Source organism: Gopherus evgoodei, chromosome 2, assembly GCF_007399415.2.
Source record: "Gopherus evgoodei ecotype Sinaloan lineage chromosome 2, rGopEvg1_v1.p, whole genome shotgun sequence".
In the NCBI taxonomy this organism is placed as follows: Eukaryota; Metazoa; Chordata; order Testudines; family Testudinidae; genus Gopherus; species Gopherus evgoodei.
This window is the reverse complement of record NC_044323.1, coordinates 161,829,596-161,854,644: the sequence shown is the minus strand read 5'-3', so window position 1 is coordinate 161,854,644 and position 25,049 is coordinate 161,829,596. Positions and strand designations below refer to the sequence as shown.

The 25,049-nt window shown below is 45.0% G+C and overlaps 1 protein-coding gene across 3 annotated transcripts; it reads right to left on the bottom strand.

Annotated features, from left to right (window-relative positions):
• Positions 1-3,969: 3,969 nt before the first annotated feature.
• Positions 3,970-24,934, bottom strand: ERLIN2 (ER lipid raft associated 2). Of its 3 annotated transcripts, none has more exons than XM_030552147.1 (12): positions 24,888-24,934; positions 23,149-23,270; positions 21,624-21,705; positions 19,834-19,880; positions 18,219-18,280; positions 16,831-16,956; positions 14,062-14,135; positions 13,718-13,776; positions 12,070-12,161; positions 10,986-11,075; positions 8,323-8,402; positions 3,970-7,082 (listed from the first exon to the last, which is right to left on the bottom strand). In XM_030552147.1, the coding sequence occupies exons 2-12, from the start codon at positions 23,253-23,255 to the stop codon at positions 6,900-6,902; spliced, it is 1,002 nt and encodes a 333-aa protein (XP_030408007.1). In that variant the 5' UTR covers positions 23,256-23,270; positions 24,888-24,934; the 3' UTR covers positions 3,970-6,899. The 3 variants fall into 3 exon arrangements, with proteins under 3 accessions (XP_030408007.1, XP_030408006.1, XP_030408005.1); XM_030552146.1 differs by lacking the exon at positions 24,888-24,934 and adding an exon at positions 24,351-24,518 and having other exon boundaries at positions 3,970-5,296; XM_030552145.1 differs by lacking the exon at positions 24,888-24,934 and adding an exon at positions 24,351-24,509.
• Positions 24,935-25,049: the final 115 nt, after the last annotated feature.

Genomic DNA, 25,049 nt, shown 5'->3' with positions numbered 1-25,049 from the left:
CACTCCTGTGCAGTTCAAGACCTATGCATCATTTAAGGGTTTAAGTGGTACATAAGGGTGAATTTCATCAAAAGACCTGTTAGCAACTGCAGGGCTGCAGAAGAATATGAAAAGAAGGATTATCTTCTGCCTTGTACATCATAACCAGAGTTAGCTCATTTCCTACCACAGAATCTTTATTGCTGGGGCTGATGCCATGGGCAGAAAGCACAGCTGGATTTTCAGGTCTAGGTAGAGCTTGCAATGCGGTCAATAAGAGAATCTGCCATCTGAGCAAATTTGATCTGGAATAACTGAATCATGAAACTCCATGACAGCATTGTTATAGTTGCTTTTCCAACTGTCATCACACACCACTTGAGTGAAATACATTTGTTGAATGAAGTCACTTCACTGTCCTATAGGCTCTGCACCACAGAACCACCTGGGAATTACTGAATGATGTCAACAAAGTGAGCTCTTGCCTTTTTCTATACACAAGACAGGAATTTGACAGGGTACTGGGAAAAGGCCTGCTCTTCTCTGGAAAAAAAGTTTTGGTTTCCCACTCCTTTTATCTTCACAGATATATATCTAATATAATCCTTCTCTCAAAAGCATGGCAGCATTGTGTAACAGAGAATATTTATCCATGGACTTCATAGGGAACCACACACAACAAGAGTTAGTGCCGCTAAACTCAGAATAAATCCTTAGAGGCTGATTTCATCTTTATTCCCCAGCAAACACACTCTTAGTGGCTGAAAAATGGTAACTCCGGTCAGAAAGGATCCAAAGAGCATAGTTTTTTTGCAAACTTCTGAGGGCTGGCCAGGAATGGAGACAGCAGAATCATAGGAGAGACAGCTGGGCATGTTGAGGTTCTGTGGCAAATGAGACAAGGACACCCATTTGGGCCCACTTTCTTGAGTGCACCCATTTAACAGCCAATTAATATGCATTTTTGAAAATGAGGAATGGGGTAAACAGGAAGCTAAATCTTCCTTTGCCAGGTCCCTCCCTTCAGTCCCTGCTGCATTAAATGAAAACTGTAAATATTGGAGAGCTCAGACAGATGTTTTTATTGTGAAGGAAAGCTATGGCCTGGGCAGTAAGCCCTGGCTAGGACCCAGAAATTTTTGTTGGCTCCAGTGCTTATGGTTAATTTCTTTTTATTTTGCTTTAATTTATTCTTTTAACTCATTTTGTTTGCCCTTTTCTCTCCCTCCTTACCTAATTCTCTAAGAGTCAGAGTCATGTTCAAGTTTGGCATTGATCTCAGCTCTCCTGACGCCTCCTCTCCACGCATAGGATCCACAAAGAAACTTAGGCATTGCAGCATTGAGCATCACAGCACCTAACTTAGGAATGTAGAAAATCACAGGACCAAGTTAGGCAGCTAGGCTCCCTCTATAATGAATGGGGAGAGAGATCGAAGAATGAGATCCACACAAGCCAGCCAGCACACCCCTCCCTCACTTTAACAATCCATGAACAGGAACCAGCCCAACTCCAGGCTCAGAGGTAGGAAACCCCTGTTCAAATCCAGAAAGAAGAATTGAACCTGGGTCTCCTACATCCCAGGTGAGTGCTGCTGATTACTACTTGTCCTACCTGCAGTGGACATGGAAAACAATTGGTCACCGTCCTCTTAATAACAACCCTTAATGTATCTGAAGACCTTTCAGGTCCTCCACAGCCTTCTTTTCTTAAGACTAAATATGTTTTTTTTAACCTTTCCTCCTAGGTCAGGTTTTCTAAACTTTTATCATTTTTATTGCTTTTCTCAGGACTCTTTCCAATTTGTCCACATCTTCCCTACAGTGGGCTGCCCAGACCTGGACACAGTACTCCAGCCGGTGCCAAGCAGAACAGGACAATTACCCCCTGTGTCTGATATACACCTCTACCTCAATATAACGCTGTCCTCAGGAGCCAAAAAATCTTACTGCATTATAGGTGAAACCACGTTATATCGAACTCGCTTTGATCCATGAAAGTGCGCAGCTCCGCCCCTGCCAGAACTCTGCTTTACATGTTATATCCGAATTTGTGTTGTATCAGGTCACATTATATCGAGGTAGAGGTGTACAATACTCCTGTTCTGACACCTCAGCGTATAAGCCTTTTTTTTGCGTGTGTGCGTGCGTGTGTGTCACACGATGATTTGTTGTTCCTTAATGCAGACCAATTTAGAAAGCAAGCAGCACATTATGCAAGACAAGGTCTTGCCTAAATCACTCACAGCCACTAACCACTGCATGATGGCCTTTTCTTTCATCCAGCTCAGGCACATAAGTGTTTAACTGTTTTAAATTGCCTAGCTCATGTTTTGCATTTGTGACTCACAAAAATTACAGCAAATTGAGCTATTTGGTTGCTTGGTTACTCCTTTGTTCTGACAGGAAGCTGAGGAGAGAAAAGGTACCTTAACTTTAATTAATTCAGGGAGCCTGACTCATCCTATTGTACACTCTGGGGTTCTTGGGTAATAATACCTGGCTCCTACACAGCGCTTTACATGTGCGCCCACCAGTGCTTTACAGGGGATGGTATCACTAGCCTTTTTTACAGATGGGAAACTGAGAATGTTATTTCTTACTGTTAAAACATTGAGGACTGGATGGCTTAGAGGTATTCACAATGGGACACAGCCCTTTCAACTACACCCAGCTGTGTCCAGCCATTGCCATCAGAGGCTTTTTTGGAAGGAGCCGCGGAACTCCATCTAGCCTCTTGATATCCACATCACAAAATTTCTTTTGGCCTCTTTATGGGCAGTCCCAGCAAGGAAGGGCAGGACTGCATGATCCACAGAGCCTGAGCCCCCACCTTGATGAGGAATGCCTGCTCTCTAGGGCACACCCAAAGGTACTGAAAAAAAAGTTATTAAACACACACTTAGTTCACTAAGCCTCCCTGTCTCCAAAGCTTTCCAGGCCCCACTTACTGTTCTATGTATCAGATCTGAGCAAGTGATGAAGCTTTGCGGCACAGGGACTTAGGGCTTGGGTCATTCGCAGCACTGCTGAAACAATACCAATTGCACATTCTAGTTGAGGGGTTCTCAAACCGGGGGTCAGGACCCCCCAGGGGGTCACGAGGTCATTACATGGGGGGTCACGAGCTGCCAGCCTCCAGCCCAAACCCCAGTTCACCTCCATCATTTATAATGGTGTTAAATATATAAAAAAGTGTTTTTAATTTATAAGTGGGGGGTCACACTCAGAGGCTTGCTATGTGAAAGGGGTCACCAGTACAAAAGTTTGAGAACCACTGTTCTAGTTGGAATTGTTAAGGGAGCCTAAAGGAGTTTCTATCCAGGAACTGGATACCCCACTGCCTGAGGTCCTGTGACAATCCCAATCTTTATTACCTCAAATCTAATGGGAAGATAGTCACATGGTACCTTGCACCAAAATATTTGTCTTCTGATGCAATCAGCTGCCTTTCCCTCTCTTCTGATATTCAGAACAATGACAGCGTTTTACACAGCTGCTCTAAAAACACACCATGCTGCCCCCTGTCAGGTTAAAGGTAAAACAACCATGTGAACGAACAAAATTATTCCCCTCAAATCTTCCATACCCTAGAAATTTGTCGCTGGCGTCCAATAATTATACTCCAAGTCAATTCACTCTGCACGTTGGTAAAGGTAACATGCTCACAGCATGTACATTTCTGCCCTGCACACAGCTGCCTGAACTGTCACACAGAAGTTGAGGGACCAGAACAGATCTCTTCAGGGCTGCCCGGGGGGTGGGGGCAAGTGGGGCAATTTGCCCCAAGCCCTGGGCCCCACAGGGGCCCCTGCGAGAATACAGTATTCTCTAGTATTGCAACTTTTTTATGGAAGGGGCCCCTGAAATTGCTTTGCCCCAGGTCCCCTGAATCCTCTGGGCGGCCCTGGATCTCTTTTCCCTCTCACTCCTTGTCCAGGAACACGCTAACATGTTTCAAGCTCATTCATGCTTGAAAAAATAGTCAAGCTACAAGTGAAAAAACTTTTATTCAGTCATTATAACAAATAGCAAAATAAAACGGCTTTTTTATTCCAATGAATCACTTCCAATGCTTGCCCAGGTCAGAACTTCCTCTGCCAATGCAGTTATTTTCATGCCTCAGTCAGGGATTCCCAAACATGACTATTCACATACCCCTTGTAGTCCCTTCATTAAACAAGTGATTTTACACATTCAAATGCTCATTGCAAATTTGCATGCAGGAAAGAAAGAAAAAGAAAAACAAAGGCCTAGCTGACATCTTGTCACTATGCTCACAAGGAAGAGATGGAATAGAGTCAAATATAGTAGCAAATTTACTCTGGAAGGCAAAAGAAGTTAAAGATATAAAATAATGAAGAAACTGTATCAGATGCCAACACTGAATTCAGTCTGGTAGAGAAAGGCATGGCATCAGCTTTGCTCTAGCTAAATTATGATAAAACCCCCCAATTATGCTAAGATTTCACTTTATCATCTCACAAGCTGCAGTAACTAAGGGAATGGCTACACTGCAGCAGGAAGCAAACCTCCCAGCCCGGGCAGACAAACTCACGCCAGCGCAGCTAAAAATAGCGTGAATGAGCTACAGTGTCCACACTGCTATTTTTAGTGCACTAACTCAAGCCGAGCTAGCACCACTCTGCCTAGATGGGCGGGGCGGCATGCTTGCTGCTGCAGTGTAGACACACCCTAAGCTGTTAACCAGGCGGAACAATTAGGCTGTACGATTGTGTTTTAAATTAACATTGTACTAATATTGGCTACTTCTTTTTCTCTGTTTTTCCTCATTCTTTTATAGTGAAATTGTATGGTAAAAAAAGTCCTATTTATTCCACATAGTTTTACATGAAAGTCATATAAAATGGTTCAATACACTTTGGCTTTTTTTTTAGCTAGTAAAAAATGTTTGATTAAAAACTACGCATTAGTTACTAGATGCAAATATTTACCATCAGTGTGAGCAATCCTGAACGAGTGAGACCACCCTCAGTATAAACCGCAACCCCGACCCGCAAAAAAAGAAAAGTTCTGCTCTTCCCACGCTCTTCCTGTTCTCGGCGCAGAATCCTATTTGCAAATGCTAGTTATGTGAGAGTTGGGGTAGTGATTTGATTTTTCTATTGCAGTGTTGTCTAATGTAGTATATCAGTCTGGAATCTGAATTTAAGGTATAAACCTCAGGTTTTCCAGTAAGTAAAAAAATATATAGGAAGAGATATACCGCAAATAGAGTTATCAGTTCTCTCATGCAGTAACTGATGGCAGCTTTCATTTTACATTTTCAAGTACAGGCAAAGTAGTAGTCATTCAAGCTGTGAAAATATTAAAGAAAACGAATGTGAAAAATATTGGAAGCAGCAGAAATTCATCACGTTTCTATCTGACTGGGGCTGTGTTGTTACAAAAACACCCAGACAGGCTGAGCACTCTGATGAGTTTAGCTAATACCAACGCAGCAGGTGGCAGGATATGGAACAACAGATTATAAATGAAATAAGCTGGCCACTGACAACGGTGTTTGCACTCTGGCTGGAGCCACCATGTATCTGTGTGTAGGTTGCAAAATAAAACAGTGATTAATAAACAGGCTTTCCTGCCAAGTGGGAGGAGATGGCCTGAGGGGAACAGATGTTCTCTCCTGCCCTGAATTATGCTAAGCCCTTTATTTTCCCCCAGTTGAATTTGCATATATATACACACACACATACACACACACACACCCCAAAAATCTATTGCACCTTAATGGACCACATGTATTACAGCATCATTCTGGAGGGGGAGAAGGATAAATTGTTCTTTCTGAATTGTCTAAAGACAACAGGGGCACCTGTTTCTCCCTGTGACTATACAATACTGCGTTTCGTATGCCCCTGCTAAACATGAATCAAAATGCCTACACGAGGTCTAAATTAGCCATTCACTTCAACTTGTCTGAACATTCTCTTCCTGATAATGTATGGCAGCCACTGAACCATACTGGGCTATTTCAAATGTAGGCCCCAATCCTACAAACACATATGGAGATAAGTCAATGAGACCATTCACCTGAGCACAGCTACTCACCTGCAAAAGTATTTGCAAGATGGGGGGTCTGAACGATTCATTGTTTTGTAAGCTACTTTTCCTAAAAATCAATTAGATGTTGGTGAAAGGTACCATATATTGGCATCTTGGGAGACTGATGTCCCATTTAGCCAGAGAACAGGAACAGGGAATGCTCACGCTGCCCGCACCAGAGCACCTCAACCCTGACCTGGTAGCACCACTTCTACAGATGATTTTCTAGAAAGAGAATTACAGAATTTAGAACCTCCTTATCCCTCTACAAAATGTGGACAATGTAAAAACACTGATCTCAGGACATGGGAAACTAACAATCTCTGCCACCATATCTGTGCTGCCTTGCTTAAGCTGGGATATGTAGTGTACAGAAATCCTAGAACATCTGTCTCTTTCAAAGGGCTCAAAAAATGTACTGGGAATCTCCAACAAAAGAAACGACAGCTTCCAGCAGCAAAGAAGGGCATTGCCTCCCGTATCCCAATTGCTATAACTGCTCATGCAGAACTCAAAGTTTCATTTAATCAACCTAACCACACAACAAATCATCCTGCTGGAAATTTGCAGGATTCTCCCCCCTGCTACAGAATAACCAGGCCTCCAAAAGGGAGGGGTCAAAATACAGTGCAGAGCTGAACCTGGCTTGAGAAGTAACCAAAAAATGGTCTGTGAATATCAAAACATTTGTGTCTAAACTGATTTCTAGACAAAAAGGTTGAGAGGGTTAAGTCTGGCTCATCTGCTTCAGCACAGAACAGTGAAAAAATCAAAAGGGGAAACCAACTTCTCAGTTTGTTTCATCTGTTAAAAAATAAACAAAAATTTTGCAAGGTCATTAGGTGTTATAAAATGGTTTCACAAATCCTCAGTGGCAGCGGCCCAATTCTCTCCTTTCATCTCTTCCACTAGTCCCTCTGCAGGCTTGCTCCCCGTGTGGTCCATAAACATGTTGGGAATATCTTTGCCAAAATAGATTTTGCTGTTTGATGCAATAGCTTTGTATTTCATCAGCTGCAAGTACTCAGGGGTTAGTTTCAGCTGCATGAAGAGAAAACAGAACATCAGCAGCCATCCAGATTTACTAACAAGCTTTTGTTGTGATCATATAGGGTACCATTTTTGCACAGCACTAGTGTACCTGGCAGACGCCCAAAGACATAAATACCCATCTTTTTCCTATTTAAAGAAACACCAGGAAAAACAACGTTCCCTTCCGGTATTTGCTGCTGGCAGTGATCCCTCTAACTCTACACCCAAGAGTTTTGTCCATTTGATTTTTTCTCCTCCTGCTTGCTGCTCCCCAGCAAGTTCATGGCTCCGCTAGACTGATGAATTCCATGGAAAATAGCAGCATGATTCTGATGTGGCCTGTAATCACATCTCATAACAAGCATCCTCTAGAGACCTGCTCCATTTGTGCAAGAAGTTTGCCAGGTGGCACAAAAAGCATTAGTTAAAACTTTCTGGCTGTAACAGAGCTAGCATTACACTGAAGTGCTGCAGCTCCAGCTTCCTCTAGAGAGGGAGCCTTGGTCTCAGAAGCATTTAAAAGAGCAGCCTCCATAGAGCACAAGCCAGCGCATTTAGGTTTCCTCTGGACAGATTCATATTTACAGAACATAAGAACGGCCGTACTGGGTCAGACCAAAGATCCATCTAGCCCAGTATCCTGTCTTCCGACAGTGGCCAATGCCAGGTGCCCCGGAGGGAATGAACAGACCAGGGAATCATCAAGTGATCCATCCCCTGTCATCCATTCCCAGCTCTCACAAACAGGGCTAGGGACACCATCCCTGCCCATCCAGGATAAACTGTCATTCTGGTCTCATAATTAACTCTCCTCCAGAAAGTGACAGAGTCCTGTGGCACCTTATAGACTAACAGACGTATTGGAGCCTAAGCTTTCGTGAGTGAATACCCACTTCGTCAGAGGCACCACAAAAGCTTAGGCTCCAATACGTCAGTTAGTCTATAAGGTGCCACAGGACTCTGACACTTTTTACAGATCCAGACTAACACGGTTAACCTCTGATACTCTCCTCCAGAGCGAAGGCCACCAAAATACTAATGTGAACACTGTTCAAAGAGTGCCCTATCAGTCTGGCCTGATTGTCAGTAACTACATTCATTTTGTACACGTAGCAGGGAGTCATTATCACAGCTGTCTTTTTTTTTTAAACAAACTATAAGCTCTTCAGCACATGGACCATCTTCTTGTTCTGTTTGTACCATGCCTAGCACAATGGGACCTGGTCCCTGACAAAGTACAGATAAATACCTTGTTAGCCTCTGCTATCTTCATGGCAGTGTAGCATTCGGCATCAGCTTTTGCCTTCTCCCTAGCAAGGAATGCACCATCTGTAACGAAAACCACAGCAGCCATTTAAATACAAGAGAGCATGCAGCTGCTGTAACTTGTTAAATGTGCTCCACATTTGGACCCGTCTTTGTATTTATAGTAGCATACACATGCTGCAGTGTATCAACACCACTTCTGAACTATGGGTGGCACACCTGAGTCTTGGGGGAAGAAATAGGATCAGAAGCGACAGTCTCTCTGAAATGCAATGGAATGATTATACACCAACGCTTCCCCTGCAAGAGAGGCAAATGGCTAATCTCTTCACTCTCCTCCAAAAACACAGCCATCTCTTGGGAAAAAGCATGGCAGCTATCTCACTATAGAACAGCAGGCAGCAATCCTACATACCACATCTGCACAGGACATAAAGAACACACCATCAAACTGAAACCACAGGGGGAATTTTAGGTGGCGAATGTAATTACCCAAACTGGAATTTGGCCAGGACACTGGAGCTAACATCCCCAATTCTTGTGTAAAGGGCCAGGTGATCTTTAACCCTTAAACTCAGGCTCCTGGATGGGCTCTTAGATGTGGCTTTTTCCAGGATTTCAAGAGCTCGGCAAACAAAGGGTTTGATCCTGTAAGATGCTGAGTGCTCAAGTCTTAGAGAAGCACCTCCCATAAGTATCAGGCAGGGATACAAGAGGAAACATTTTATAAAAGTCATCTAAAGAAACCAACACTTCCCCACTGCCTATTGCATTCTTCCTTTTCCCCGACGTTTTGTGGTTAACCATATTTAATTAACCTTAATGTTACATTGGCACAGTCTGTAAAGCTAGGCTTATCTGTATGGTCCACTATGGTCCCTGGATATTCACAGCCTGTTTTAGGGCACCCAATTCAGAGAGCAATAACACTCCTCAATACAGGCTTGTCAGAGTGCACTGGGATCCTATTCAAGTTGTTTCAAAGCAAACAACTGGATAAACCATTCCTTTATCTCCACCAATAGGGAGAACATCCACATTTAAAAACAATACCAGCAGCTGGAAGGCTGGGAATTGAGGCTCTGCTCCATTTGGCCAACTAATGAGAACAGCTCTGCCGACTCAGTCAGAGCAGCTGGAAGGGTTGACGCAGGGCAGAAAGTCCCTGGCTGCAGGACGCATGGGCCGCTGTCTGGTATGGAGCTGGAGTGAAGGCCTGGCACCTGGTGACATGTATTCATAAGAAATAAAAACTATTGTAGTTCTGCTGGGAACTTCTTAATGAGAAGCTGCTGATCTGTAAAACTCTAATTGGCTCCTCAGTGGGCTTCTGCAAAGCTTGACAGGGCCTATAATGAACATAATTGGAAATAGGGCCTTGCAGCTCTGAGCCAGAGAGGCAGAGCCCTTTTCTTGTCCTGGAATTTGCCTGACACAAGGCACTGCATGGGGAAAAAGCCCTCTCAGTTAAGAGCTCAAGCTCCTATAAAGCACTCAGAACCACCGTCTTGGAAAAGAAAAATGATTAGAGAGATAATTTGCAAGGAAATATTCCATTCCTGCCCCATGTCAATATTCGCTCCTAAAAGAAGCAAACAGCAATTCCAGATAGGTGTGAATGCAGGAATCCATGACAGAAAAAGACAGAATATAGGGTTTGTTTACTGCTGATAATGCTTAAAGAGAAACACTCACTTGTTTAGCCTAGGGAGATTTCCTCCCCCTATTATACACACACCATCGTCTCTCTAAGACACACTCACCTTGATCTTTGGATCTTGAAAGTTGCAAGGCAGGTCTCTGCTTATCTCAGAACTGGACAAACGGGTGAGATGAGTTTGGCTACATTTTTTTTCCCTTTTGACTAGACCAAAATCTAGAGCTATGTTTACTGAAAACTCCTGACAAGTGTCCACATTTTAGAAAAACTCTGAAGAAAGAGAGGCAGATGTAAACTTCCATGGAACACTGTGGGTCCTGAATGGAATGGCATGGCAGCACCCCACCCTGAAAGGATTTCCTAACGAAGTTCTAGCATATTCCTGCTTCTGGAAGATGCTCTGCCTGGTTCCTAGGTGTGTCCCACACACTGTAGTGGTGGTAACAAATCTCCGTGGGAAGAGTGGGAGTCTGCAGTGCTGGCTCCTGCAATACTGTTGACAATCACACTGCATGCCTCCTGTGCTGCGGTGACAAATGTCTCGGAGTTTGTTTGGGGCTCTCCAACTTTAGTACATTTGCCAGAGCAAACAGGTCCTCCTCTCCCAATAGGCCTAGTCCCTCCAAGCACTCCAGTCTGAAATGGGGGTGGAAATGAAGGGAAGAATCTGAGCATGCAGACAAATAAGTTTTGAAAGTTGCAATGCATTTTGAGGGTCACATGAAAGGTTATTGCATCAATCATACACCGGGGTTCAATATGAAAGGCCTCTGTACTTTCACATGGGGGCTCAATCATATTTTGGGTAGACTTTGGCCAACTCACATGCACGTTCTGTGCCTCAGTTTAACCATAAGAGAAATAGAGATAATACTGCCCTACCTCATAGCAGCACCGTGAGGACCAACTAAAATATCTGTGATGTGCTTTGAAATCTTCTGAGAAGAAGCACAAAGGAATTTGTTACTGGAAAGATTATTGCTCACCTTCAATCTCTGAAATTTTCTTCTCCGTTTCCTTTTCCATCACCTTCTGTCCGTACGTTATTTCGGCCACTTGGGCAATTTTTTCTGCCTCTGCAGCAGTAAAGGAAACATCTCGATGCCCAAAGAGTTATGACCCGAGCTCCTTCCCACAGAAGCAATCTCAGCCCTTATACTCCTCTGGCAAACCCAGTCCTTATAGGGCAGATCTACCCTGCAACTGGAGGTACAGCTGCAGTAGGTGTAGCCCCATGGGAGCTAGCTAGCTCAGGTCCCAATACCACCAGGGAGCTGGGGTATGTACTTGGGCGGCTAGCCTATGCTGCCATGGCTTCACTACTACTGATACCCCAGGTAACTAGATAAAGCTACCTTAGGTATGTTTACACATGCTGCACATACACCTCAGACTGCAGTGTGGACATACCCATACATCACTTTCAGCCCTCAAGAGGTTCAGCATCACATCAAGGGATGTTTGTAGGCAAAGCAAGCACAGGAAAACCATCTGAGAGGTCCAGAGCTGTGCTGGAGGCTTTACATGAGCAAGAAATGGGTATCAAGCAGAAAGAGAACACTCTGCATTTTCAGTGTCCTTATCTACAAGATACGGAGCTGTTCAAAGAACTCCTGGCAGCAGCCCAAATTAGGAGGAACTCATTTTAAAACAGACTTAATCACAGGAACCTGTGACTGCACATTTAATCCAAATACAGAATTTTACAGTAGAGAAATTCAAAGCGAATCCCTTGGTTCACACATTCGGCGGTGCAGTTATCGCTGTCACTGTGCTTGCTGTTGACAGACTCTGAACAGAACCAGCTTGACTAGAGATGTGCTAGAGCTTCTCTCATCCTCCCCAAACTTCACTCTCTGCCCCGTCCCACTTCATATAAACTGCCAGTGTTCATCTTGTTTACGGTCGCCTTATTTAAAATCTCTTAGAGCCACTATACTTCTGCTCGCATGAGACGCAGCAATGGCACATACGCTGCATGTACTTCCAGAGAGGTGTTTGGATTAGACACCCACCCACACCTGGAAAGTTTCCCAACCAGCCACAACTATGGGAGATGCATATACAGACCAATCAGGGCCTTCTTCCTCTCCGTCTCTGCTTCCTTCTCCACGACCTTCTGCTTCTGAGCAGCGATCAGCAGCTTTGTCTTCTCGCTCTCCCTAGTGAGCCAGAACAAGACAGATGTAGAACTGCAGCGATCACACAGGATACGAGTTCTCAGAAGTGCAGCCATCCTCCTTAGGTGACAGCCGCGCCTTCCATGCTTGTCCCACTGCTACTCACACGCATGACACCGGGGAGATTCTCTCTCCAGAGTGCATTTGCAGAGGCAGGTAGTGGACAGAACAATGCATACACTCACACTCTACCTTGCTAATTTCATAGACAAACTCCCCACTCCATTTTTCTGACCTGATAAATGAAAAGCCCTCTCCTCTCCCACAACAAGTAAAGATACTACTTTTGCATGACCACACAGTATGTAATGTGTACTGCTGCCCTCTGCTGGGTGAATCAGAGCTACTCCAGTGAGCATATCACCCTCCAGTGGAGGGCAGTATAAGCACTAATTACTAGGATACATGCATATGAAGTTACTGTTAGTGGAGGTATCAAATTATTAAATTAGGAACATAAAGCAGAAGTGAAGCTATATAAAAAACCTTAGCCTTCAACATAGCCATAGCTGTAAGTTTTCCCTTTCTAATTTGGAAATTGCTTTTCCATTTGTAAGTAAATAGCTTTGGGAGGTATACGTGCAGGATCAAATGCTATTTTTTTTTATTTAGTAAAATGGCTCCGTATCTCTCTCACCCCCATGGTCCTACTGCCTTCTAAGAATGAAGTGAAATTAAAGAACATTCTCTTTTGAAAACACCACGATCGTGTTTTCTCCTAAAATTTCATCCATTTCAAAAACAGCTCAGGGAGCAGCAGTTAGGCCTGAAGAACTAGCCACTCTCCAAAGTACACCACACACCGTGCTGTATTTACAGTGACAGAGATAAAAATGGGCTGATTGTAGAAATAAGGAATCTCCATATTGGGTCCCATCACACACAAGCTACCTGGGGCTAGGGACACAGGCTTTCATCACACACAAGACTTCTGGGGCTAGGGACACAGGCTTGGGAGAGGATTTGGGAAGAAAGGAAGACCTTTTTTGATTACACCCCTTTTGGTGGCACAGTGTTCAGAGAACCTGTGTGTTTCTGAATGGTCAGTGCAAGGCAGGCTGCTGGCTTAGGAAGTGTTGAAACAACAGGATCATGTTGCCAAGTGTTATTAAAACAAGTTATTTCAAAGCTTTGTGAAGTCTTCAGCCTGTTGTATCAACAATTTCTTCATCGCCATTCAAACGGCAGGATTACGGGTAGAATCTATCCACCCTGCCATTTGTGCACACTCACCAAGAGGCCCTTTTAAAAAGCCTTGAAGGTACACTGTTAAGGTCAACAGATCCCCAAATGAATCACTTTTACCATCCAAATGCCTGCACACACACAAAATACAGAAAACCTTCCCAATGGCAGAGGCATGCTTGCATGATGTCATTCCCGTTACTTGGGCCTCCCGCACATGGCAATGAAGCAGCAGGAGGCTAAAAGAGCATGCCTGGTAGAAGGCACTGAGATCACAGCATACTATGAAAACATATTAGTCTGGATGACAAATTCACTTTGGTAACACAAAGGTGAGAGTCCCAGGCACTTACATGAGTTCATAATTCTTCCGAATCGTTTCTGGAATGTTTGGCTTCGTGACGCGGACTGCCTGGAAAGACAGTGAATAGGAGGAAGGTAGACAAACAGCCAACACACCATGAGCAACCAAAACACTGGCAACAAAAGTGTGGGACTTAAAATTGGGCCAAAGGTCATTAGTTGCCTCAAGGAACTCAACACAGAGTCTAGTTGGTAGAGCAGTTTTCCAGAAATGACGTACAGCTCTCCATCCCTGCCCAGCACTGCACACCCAATCTCGTAAGCATTTCTGTACCAGATGTGATGTCCTCCCCATGACCAGCACCTTGTACAGCCCAGGTGGGACCCTGATTACCTGTATAATGAGTCCAGGAGCCATGGTGGTCAGGTCTTGCTGCAAAGCCAGTTTAAGGTTTTCATCAATCTGATCTGATATCAAAAAAGTGAGACATGGTTAAAGAACACACAAAGTATTTGCCTCTCAGATCACTTGTGGAGTTATTCAGGATAGGCTTTGATTTAGCACTCTTGGAAATGAAACACAAGTTGAGGTTAGATATACACAGGCTACACATCCCACAGGGGAAATCAAGAGACACCTGTGTGTGAGCGCACACTTTTTTTCCCTAACAAAACCTCAATCTTGAGCCAGGCCCTGAAGCCTTTCAGTAAATAAGGTTTGATTTAAAATTTCAGGCTGAACACATGAAAAACAAGATGGTATCACATAAGCAAGATGCAAGGCCAGACAAAACTGGCAGTGAAACCAAAATACCGTAATTGGTGCGGGGTGGGTAGGACACATAGCGGGCGGGTGGTCTGTCATGATGGTGAACTTGCACCAACAATATCTAAAAAAGAAGGGGATTTACAATCTTTTTGCAATCTTCCACAGCTCCAGTAATATACCTTTGGGATTTATGAACCTGGGAGGTACTCTCAGAATCCACATTACTGGGAATAAATGGACAATTACTCAGGCAACTGGCAGTATCTCAAGGGATAACTGGGACTGGCTCCTTATCCACTGTGTCTACCACTCAGATGTACATGGCACAGCTGACTGCCAAATTCAGAACCAGAGAAGGAATATTACCCCAAGACATCATATCAGCAGGGACCTCATGGGACTTGCATCTTTCTCTGAGCACTGAACAGGTGTCATGTTACGAGATCAGGTAGGTGTACACTGCTTGGCAAGTTTCCTGCAGTGTCTGGGGTTCTTGGTCAACAGGGGATCTGGATCCTTCCTGACTTCTAATTCTGGGTTTCTAAGAGTCTCTCTGTTAGAGGAACTCAGGGATGCCACAAGCCTCCAGTGAGTACTCAAAGAAATGCCCACAAGCATGGTGTGTGTGCGTAAGTAAATTCTGAGCTATTCTAACCAATGTCCCCCAACGCTATCATTCCAAACAGGTCCTGGAGCAGTTGCAGTAATTTAAAACCTGGCCTAGCCAGGCCTTGATCTACCCGGGCTGAATGTGTGCCAGCAAGAGACGGAACGAGGAAAAGGGAGAAAGGTGAAAGGTCACATTCGTTAGTTTAATAGGCTGGACGCATTTTCATCAGCAAATCCACTTGGCTCAGTGGGTAGGAATTAACTTCAGTGTAGCTGGGGAATTTCAAAAGGAAATAAAGAATTCAAAGCCCTGCTGCAATGAAAGCTCCAAGGAAGGTTGCATGTTCCACTGGGGCCTGCTGAGAAATGCAACAGGAAAATAAAAAATTAACAGCCCTGAAGTGATCCAGGCTCACTCCCTCAGTTATTAGCTTTGTCCCTGTTCGGATGTCTGGAATTCACATTCAAAACACAGTTCAGCCAGGAGTTTAGGAAACAGCTGTTATCAGTTTCCTGCACCTGCCTCCACAGGCAGGGAATCATGACATAGGTCTGTATTCAATGGGCTGCACCCCATTTCTAACTCCTCAGCCAAAAAGCATCCTGCTCAGACAGAAGCAATCATGAAGGAGTGCATATAAATTTATACAGACCCTTCCTTCAGTGCAAATCAGTTTACTATAGTCTCTTTTTAGCTACTGTCGTCAGCAGCTGCTGATGTCATCTGGAGACATCTACGGGTGAACAATGAATACACTTTCTGAAAATTCCCCTCCTGTTTCTCTATAGAACCAAGTCCCAGTGTTATATTTTGTAGCAGTGCACGGTCAAAACAGGGATCTCTTAGTCCCTTAAGAAGTGCAGTTCAGATACAATAGTTAATGATTAGCAACTATCACACAGCCATAGGAAGAACAGATCATGGAACCTCAAGGACGAACATGCAGCGTGTCTGTGCAAATGTCACACAGTGAGATTGGGCTCTAGCTTGAGATAAGTATTGCAAAGACATTCTCACAATTTCAGAAGAAAAATTAATCCAGAGAATAACTAAAGAATTTAGAAAGAGTAAAGGTCAATTCAGACATTTTGTTTGTCCCTCTCCTGTCAGGACACCCTCCTGTAACAGGTTCTCCTAGTCTCTGCACAGTCTAGTTTTAAGATGACCTGCAGTCTAGAATGGAGGATCATCTGTCCCATCCTGAGAGATATCCCTATTCTCGAACACCCACATGGCATGCCTAGGTAGTATAGTAATAGTTGCTTTAGTAGAACTGAGATATAAGCTCACCATACAGCATTTTGCTTGCCCTGAATGCGTAACATTTCTTGACAGGCGACTAAGTTCTTGTTTATATTTTTTGTGATTGGACTGGTAAATTTCCCATGACTATTTTGCAAGGGTTAGCTAAACAGAGCCATCTACCTGATGAAGCTTCTATACCTTCGACAGGACAATCAGCTGTTCTGTTTGTGACCAGGGTTAGTTCAGTTTAATTATAGTTACATATTCCTTATACTTCGGGAGGTAGTGTAAGTATGTGTATGTGTAGGTTTAACTAATTAAACTGAACCAACCCTGGTCATGAACAGAACAGCTACTGGTGTGATCTCATCAGAATCTCATCGGTTATGGAGAGGGGCCTAAAGGAGGCTCTGATTGTATACTACTAGATTTTATGGGCAGCAGAAAACCTTGCTGTAGCAACAGGAGATGTTATGTTCAGGTGAATGTGACAATTCATCTGTAAGGTTACAGTGACCAAGAGCAGAGATGGGGCTCACCAAACAGCTCAATGTAGACCTCCTGAAGAGTGTGAACGCTGCAGAACTGGTTCAGCTCATGGTGAATCTTGTTGAAGATGAGTGCTTTGTCATAGTCTGCTGTGTAGTTCTTCACTATGTCATACACTGGTGAGAAAGAGAGGTTTGCATGAGGAGAATAGGTGGTGCTGGTCTCGAGTCGGGCTCCGCTTGGGATACATGCAATGGGAGCCTGACATCTGTACTAGTCACTGGGGGGCACTCACTGCCAGTGCCTGGAGCCTTGCCACTAGCACGTGAACAAAATGGAAAGAAGATCTCTGCACTGCAGAAGCGCACTTTGTTCATTTATTTTGACAGAGAAGGTTTAATTATCGATGCTAATACTTTATAATATACTAACCAATGTTCTGTCATATGCTTTGTAAACATAATGAAGTCTTAGTAACACCAGACCTTTCTACAGCATTTGCTATTAAATCTTTGCTGAGAAGTGGTGAGACAAGGATTATGTGTCTGAACAATACAATATGTGGATTAGTGAATTTGGGCATGTACATAGCAATTTGTGAGACTCTCAGAGCAGGAAGAAGCCCCAGGCCCAAAGCTGTACATGGATTTACTTTTAATCAATGGGACTTAAAACGGTCTGGTTCTGTCCCACTCACCAGGAATTTCTGTGCTCCCACCAGTGTATTCACAAGCAGGAGGGGTTGCCCTGATGTTCTTGGCCAATATATCCCCTCATTCCACTCTTTTCGAACATGCTAGATGGCTGTGGCATGCCACCCCAGAGGTGGCTGCATTTCAGTGGGACTCTATACATCAGTTTGTGACATTTTCGAGTGAAAGGTGCTCAAATCACTTAATCTGTGTCTCACATGCCAACCCTCTAATCATATTCATACCCCTTTCTCCCCCCTTTGCCTATTTAGATTGTTGGCGCTTCATGACAGTGCCTAGCACACCACCACTGGGATTCATAGGGGCTACTATGATATAAATAATAATCATCTGAGGCATTATAGATATTACAATGAAAGGTACTAGAAACATTAGTGTATCAGTGGTAGTAAGTAATAAGAATATGTCAGTGACAATAAAAAACAGAGAAATATATTAAAAAAATAGTAAAACTGGTTCTGTGTCTTTTAAGTTTAAACTTAATTTTAAATTTTAAGTGTTTCTGCCCAAAGAGCAGAGGGCTTTAAAGGGGACACTGCTGAATTTCTATGGCTCTTCTGGCCTCCAAATCCACCACTGCACAAGCAGATATGATTTCCCAACCCCATGCTGCATTAGCAGGAACATAAGGAGCTTTCAGAAGGCAAAAGTCGTGCTAACACTCAGATGTGACTGACAGTCCTTCATACTGTAGCCGTGCAGACTCATTGGAAGAGATAACTCACCAGCACCTTGGATCAGGAAATTCACCACCTCAATCCTGTCAAAATAAATCATCACTCCCCCACTGTGAAAGGAAGAGAAAAAGAAAAGGAGGGTGTAACATTGCGGTGTAACATCTGGCACCAAATAAAGCTGTTCAGGGATACAGCCAGGGTCCGGGGTGGGTGTAAAATGTATGGAGTACTGGCTCTTCTAGAATAAGCCACTTCTTAGCCATAATTATTAAGCACTTAAAGGAGACTAGGATGGGGGGCAGAGAACAGAGCTCCCAGCAACACAGCCCTGCATTGAACCCGTTCGTAAAAGCAAATTCTTATTTCACAATTTGCTAGAGGCTGGTCATGCAACTGCCACATAGACAACATCAGGAGGGACCAGTCATGGAGACAACACTCTCTGGCGGACTGAAAGGGACACTTCACAATCCTTATAACAGTAGTTCACAGTGGTGGGCCTGCACTTACAGCAAATCCAAGTGGAAGATTTTGGGGGAACCCCAAGAATAATTGCCCAGTTTACTCTGGATTTAGCTACGTGTAAGCTAGGAATAATGGGTTCTAGTTTGGGAGGAGCAGGTCTAGTGGTTAGAGTGTGTGGGGGGGTCTCTGGACTCCTGATTCCTTTCCTTAGTTCTCTGACTCTCTTGAGACCTCACACCAGTCACTTAAAACTCTCTGTGCCTCTATTTTCTCACTGGTAAAATGGGGATAAAACTTGCTTCACAGAGAGCACGTGAGGCTCAGGATTTTAGATCCATGGAGAGAGGGTGCTAAGTAAAGGATCAGACATGGAAAGGGCTCTGAAGCCAACCGTAATGCAGTTTATCCTCACTTGAAATTTAAGTAGGCCAAGAATCAGGCCATGGAGACTGAGGTCCCCTCTCAAGCCTAGAGACAAGAGCAGTCACACCCATAAGGACATTCATGCCCTGGAGAGGGTAGGGTATTTGCACCGCCACATTCCCCAGGGCAGCACTGTGGGAAACCAGAATCAGCTTCTACCAGACACTCTGCAGAAGCCCCACCAGTTGAGACTGCAGAGTGGAGGCTCTGAAACAGCCTGTTCCCTACCTGCCTTGTCCATGGCCCTGCCCTAGTCAACACAACACAATTTTCAGGCTGTGATGAGCTAATGTAGGCTCTCAGTAGAGGGAAGCTGTAGTCACCACAACCTATACCCGATGGACTTTCTGCTGCTGGGAGCCTTACATCCTGGTTTATGCTAGCAGAAGTCTTTTTTTTTTTTTTGCCAGAGATGAATCAAATCAGTAGACTTTAAGAGAACTGTAAAGTTATAGGAAGTTCTCTCTCGTTGTTACTATTAAACAGTCGCATTATTTACTGTATGTTATTCTGAAGTGGTGTAACACTAAGAGCACTAAAACACACCAAACATGCAGCTACAATAAGACAACATATGTTAAGGTATGTTGGACCTTCCTGAAAACATAGGATTGAATTCAGGGTCAGGGCAGGAAGGCATCTGACCAGCCTGCTAACAGGAACAAAGGGCAAAGTACACTGAAGTACTGCAACCTATGATTCAGCATGGGGAGAAACCAAGAAGAAAAACTGGTGTAACTTGACTGCTGTGCCAGATGATGGTCTGATATCTCACCTGGTACCACAAGGAACATTTTTCACCTCATCTGTCTGCAATGTAGTCTGGAGAGAGAGAGAACAAAGATTCATTTAAGAGCCAGCCTGCTTACAGAACCAGAGTTACGTAGTTCCTTTGTTTTTCAGCAGCTTTCCTGCCATCTTACTGAGTATCAGCTCTCAGGTTCCTCATTATATCACCCCTTTGTCCTGGAGTAGCCTAGGGAACTGCAAAAGCTAGAACTAAATCTGCTTCTATTGATTCTTCCTCCATTTGCTATCCAGCGCTTGTCAGCTCTAGGGATAAACCTGAAAGCCACTTGTCCAAAGGTTGCTCAACAGAAAGAGTGCATCACTGCATAATTCTTTGAGATCGTTTGCCAGTGATCTAGCCTGCAAGTTTACTGGACAGGTTCCAAGTCCCCACTTCAGAATGTCTATTCCCCTGCTTGAAAGAAAAACTGGGTAAAAGAAAGATGTACCACCCCAAGAGAAAGATAATGGGGAAAAAGCCCAGAAAGTTCAGAGCAGGCCTGGGGCAACTCCAGTGATGCAAACCTTGCAGTCGTCTGTTGTATCTACTCGAGGTTGGAGCAGGAGGAACTATAAAAAAGGAGAATGTAATGCAAAAGACCATTTATAGTGCAGGGTCTCTATGGGACTTGCCCTTCTTCTCTGGGGAAAAATGGCCCCATACAGAGGTCCAACCCAAGCCTGATGTACCCACGGGGCTTTAAGTGGTACAGAACCCTTGCACTGGTCCTCTGCACATAGGCCATTTTCACCCTTCGTGCAGGCAGAGTCTGAACTCCTCCCACTGACTTCAGGCTCATACTGATCATAAAGGCCATGTCTACATCTAAAATTCTGCAGCGCTGGTTGTTACAGCTGTATTAGTACAGCTGTATAGGGCCAGCGCTGCAGAGTGGCCACACTTACAGCAACCAGCGCTGCAAGTGGTGTTAGATGTGGCCACACTGCAGCGCTGTTGGGCGGCTTCAAGGGGGGTTCCGGGAACGCGAGAGCAAACCGGGAAAGGAGACCAGCTTCGCCGCGGTTTGCTCTCGCGTTCCCGGAGCCACCCAGCAAACCGCAGGGAAGGAGACCTGCTTGCTCGGGGTTCCGGGAACGCGAGAGCAAACCGGGAAAGGAGACCAGCTTCGCCGCGGTTTGCTCTCGCGTTCCCGGAGCCACCCAGCAAACCCCAGGGAAGGAGACCTGCTTGCTCGGGGTTCCGGGAACGAGAGAGCAAACCGGGAAAGGAGACCAGCTTCGCCGCGGTTTGCTCTCGCGTCCCGGAGCCACCCAGCAAACCGCAGGGAAGGAGACCTGCTTGCTCGGGGTTCCGGGAACGAGAGAGCAAACCGGGAAAGGAGACCAGCTTGATTACCAGAGGCTTCCTCCTTCCACGGAGGTCAAGAAAAGCGCTGGTTAAGTGTCTACATTGGATTACCAGCGCTGGATCACCAGCGCTGGATCCTCTACACCCGAGACAAAACGGGAGTACGGCCAGCGCTGCAAACAGGGAGTTGCAGCGCTGGTGGTGCCCTGCAGATGTGTACACCTTCAAAGTTGCAGCGCTGTAACTCCCTCACCAGCGCTGCAACTTTCTGATGTAGACAAGCCCAAAGGCATTTCCCTCTCCTGCCTAGATTCTCCTCTGGGAGATTCCTGAAAGTGTCATCATCAGTCTTGAGCCAGCAACATCACAGGCTGTTTCCCTGGAAAAGATTGTGATGTCCCAAATGCAGCATTTTCTGACCAATTTGGTGGGAAAATACTAATGTAAGCAGACAAATGCAAAAATACCTGCACAGATTTGTAGGAGGTTATAAAGGGGAGCATAAGGTGGAAGCCAGGTCCACTGGTGGAAGTCAGCAATGCGCCACCTCTGCAGGAGAAAAAACAAAGAAGAATGGTACACAGTTTATTCCCAAGTATCCGCAGATACTTTGACTATAGGAAGGCACAGAAGCATTAAAGATTAGATGCACTGAAAAGGTAAATAAATTGACATAATCTTGTTACTTTCAAACACAGACAGATATCTGCAAATATAAATGTATTTGTCATCTGTGCTTGGACACTTTTCTCCTTTAATTTAAGTTCTTGATACAGTTTGTGTACCCTGAATTCACAGCATACTGAAGACACTTTAAATAATGAGCAAATACTAAAACCATACAAGCTCTTCTTGTCTTTGATAAGAAAGGAAAAAGTGTTCTCTGCGGTTGTGTCGGGTTGGTTTTGCTCTGTCACAAGCCACATTCAATTGCCAGTTAGGATACGAAAAGTTACCAGCTAGCGAAGAGTCAGACACACAGCATTATGATTGTGGATTTCAAAACCTTTTCAAAGTTATGATCAATACATAAGTAAAGTGCCATAGCAATTAACGAACCCTAATGACACAAATAACCTAAAGCAGCTGGAGAGCCTGCTAGTGTCAGAAAACAAATGGAGACAGACTAAATATACCTTAAAACTAAATAGCTGAAAATCAGTGCCATGGGACTTGGACCTTTCACCTCCAGGTCACCGGTTCAAATCCAGCCCAGGCTGATAGTAATCAAAAGTTGTTACCACCCAACAGCTGTTCAGTAGCCTGTGTGTAATGGGTTGGTGAGAGGTCCCTCAATCCAGCCCCCAATGGACAGGTGTCCACATCATAAAAATATGCCATTACACTTGTCACTAATCGGCCCCCTTGTTGGCAGGTTCAGCAGAGGTGCAAAGGGTTGAATAAGCCATGGAGACTGAATTACTCTCTCACACACAGAGATGGTCCCTTTAGATCAGGGGACATCTATTAGCAGGGAAGCTGGCGCTGCCAATGCTGTATCCTATCTGAGGATGAACAGAGGACTTAAATCCTCATGGTTGTCAGGTCTGCACCTTTCACCAAGATCACTCAGTCCACAATCAGTCCCTCCTTCACCTGCCAGTCAGCCAAGACCACAACTTGAACTTCTGCTTCTCTCCTGACACAGCTGATATCACAAGCACCTGAAGCAGAGCAGAGAGCTGCAATCCTTATTTCAATATCTGGGTTATGTGGTATCATCAGCTCTTCTGGGGAAAACACAGAAGCTCGAACTCAGACTTTACATCCAGGTGAAGGAGGATGAGTCACAAGATATTTCGTACTAAAGTGGAATTACTGATAATTTCTAAGACTGCCTGAGTGTCTTCTGTTATCAATCTGGGATCACAAACTATGTCTTTCCCCAACTCCACCCCCCTTTGACAGAATATTGGCATCTGATGGGAAAGCTATTGGATAGTGGTTTCAAAATACCATGAACCCAAATAATATTCCAGCTGCATGTCTTACCTATAATAAACACCAATATGTCCTTCTTCAATTTTGTGTACTGCAGAGAAGAGAGTTGCAGCCAAAAAACTAACAGATAGCGCCGCTATCGCACCTAGTTGGGCCATCCCTGAGAGCTCCGCCTGGGGAAAGGGAACGTAGAATACATGAGATCAGAGACTGAGGCAATTTGAGAAATATTTAACTAAATGTACTTAGCCTAATACTAACACAGGATCTAACAACAACTATCCTTCCAGCAGAGGATCTCAAAGTGCTTCACAAAAATTAAGCCCCTCACGTATTCGCAGGAGGCAGGTTTTACTCCCATTTAATAAATACGGAAACTGAGGCAGCAAACTCACATGCCTGTTGTCACAGAGTGAATCTGTAGTAGAGCTGGGAACTGAACTCAGAAGTCCTGACTCCAACTCTCCTGCTCTAGCCACTGGACAACATCTCAGCTCTTTCTTTTTGTTTAGATTTAGTAAAATATTAGTTTTAAGACATCCCTACCAGTGCATTTGGGGTATAGTTAAAGGAACCAGAAAGCCAAGAGTCTAGTGCAACTTCCACCTCACATTATTAGTGTAGGTATCCTATTCTCCAGGTTCAGTCTCCATGGAGTTTAAAGCTGTTTTTCTATAGTAGTAACATGCACAAGTGGACTAAAAGACTCTTGGCACAGACAGTTTGTTTGATATGGGCACATTAACTCCAGGAGTTACACATGCCCCTCAACAGGAGAGGAGGCCTCTTGCAGTCCTGACCAAATTACACAGGCTGCTAAATGAAGGAGTGAGTGCAGATCTGCCACTATAATTGTGACCTGCATCCACAGAATGGTAATTGCATTTTATTTCCCAACAAACCATTTTTTTACTATTTGTAAATGTCAGAAAGAGTACACATGTACCATACCGTAAATCCTTAGATGTTATACAAAAAGTACCAAGTCTCTTTCCTTTCCGAGGAAGGGTTTGAGCTATGCTATAGACATGGGACATAATTTGTAACCACAAACACAAGGCCAAAGGTATTGGCCTATTAAGTAGCTCATACCCTCAGGCATTAAAAGGAACCCTAATACCCAATCCAAGCTGCTGTCACCTCCTTCCCTCCCCACCCAGCCACACCATTCCCTACCCATTGCTGGTGCTTTACTCAATCTCTGGTCTTCGGCTAGATTATAAATTATGATGGGGAAGGGACCTTGTATTTGCCTTTTCACCTATGTGGTGCCTGTCTGACCGGGGGGCTGTACAATTTCTAAGACTGCCTGAGGGTCTTCTGTTACCAATCTGGGACCACACACCACTGCCTGCCCCTGGGGATGGAGCAGCTATAAGGGAAACTTGAGACAGCGAACTCCAGGAGAAGCTGTGCTCACATGAGCCTTCAGCCTGTGAGGGCTGAGACCCCGGGGGGAGTGAAACCTGGGGGGGGGGGGGGGGCGGGACGCCGGTCCCAGCCCTGGGAGCAGCAGGAGGAGAGGCTGGAGAGAGAGTCCAGCCCAGTGTGGAGGGACCCATAGAAGGGGGTCCGTGGGGCGGGAGGGGTCTCCCCAGGAATGAGTGGGAGCCGGGCTGGGATGGGGGGTGGCGCTGTGGGGCAGGGCGACGGGATCCCCAGGGTGGGTCTGGGGGCGGGAGGGGGGAGGGACAGCCCTCGGAGCAAGGGGGGCTGGCCCGGCGGGGCAGGGGCCGGAACCTGGCCCGGAGATGGGGGGGTGGGGGCAGAGGGACGGTTCCCACACTCACCGCCTGCTGCAGCAACTTCCGGGTGTCGCCGCGGTGACGCTGATACCATCATCACTGCGCGCCGCCCCCGGCCCCGCAAACCCTGCAGTTCCAGCGGCGGCTTCGCCAGGGGGAGCCAGAGACTCACTCCCTGCCGTCGCCTTGAGGTCCGCGCTTGCCTGC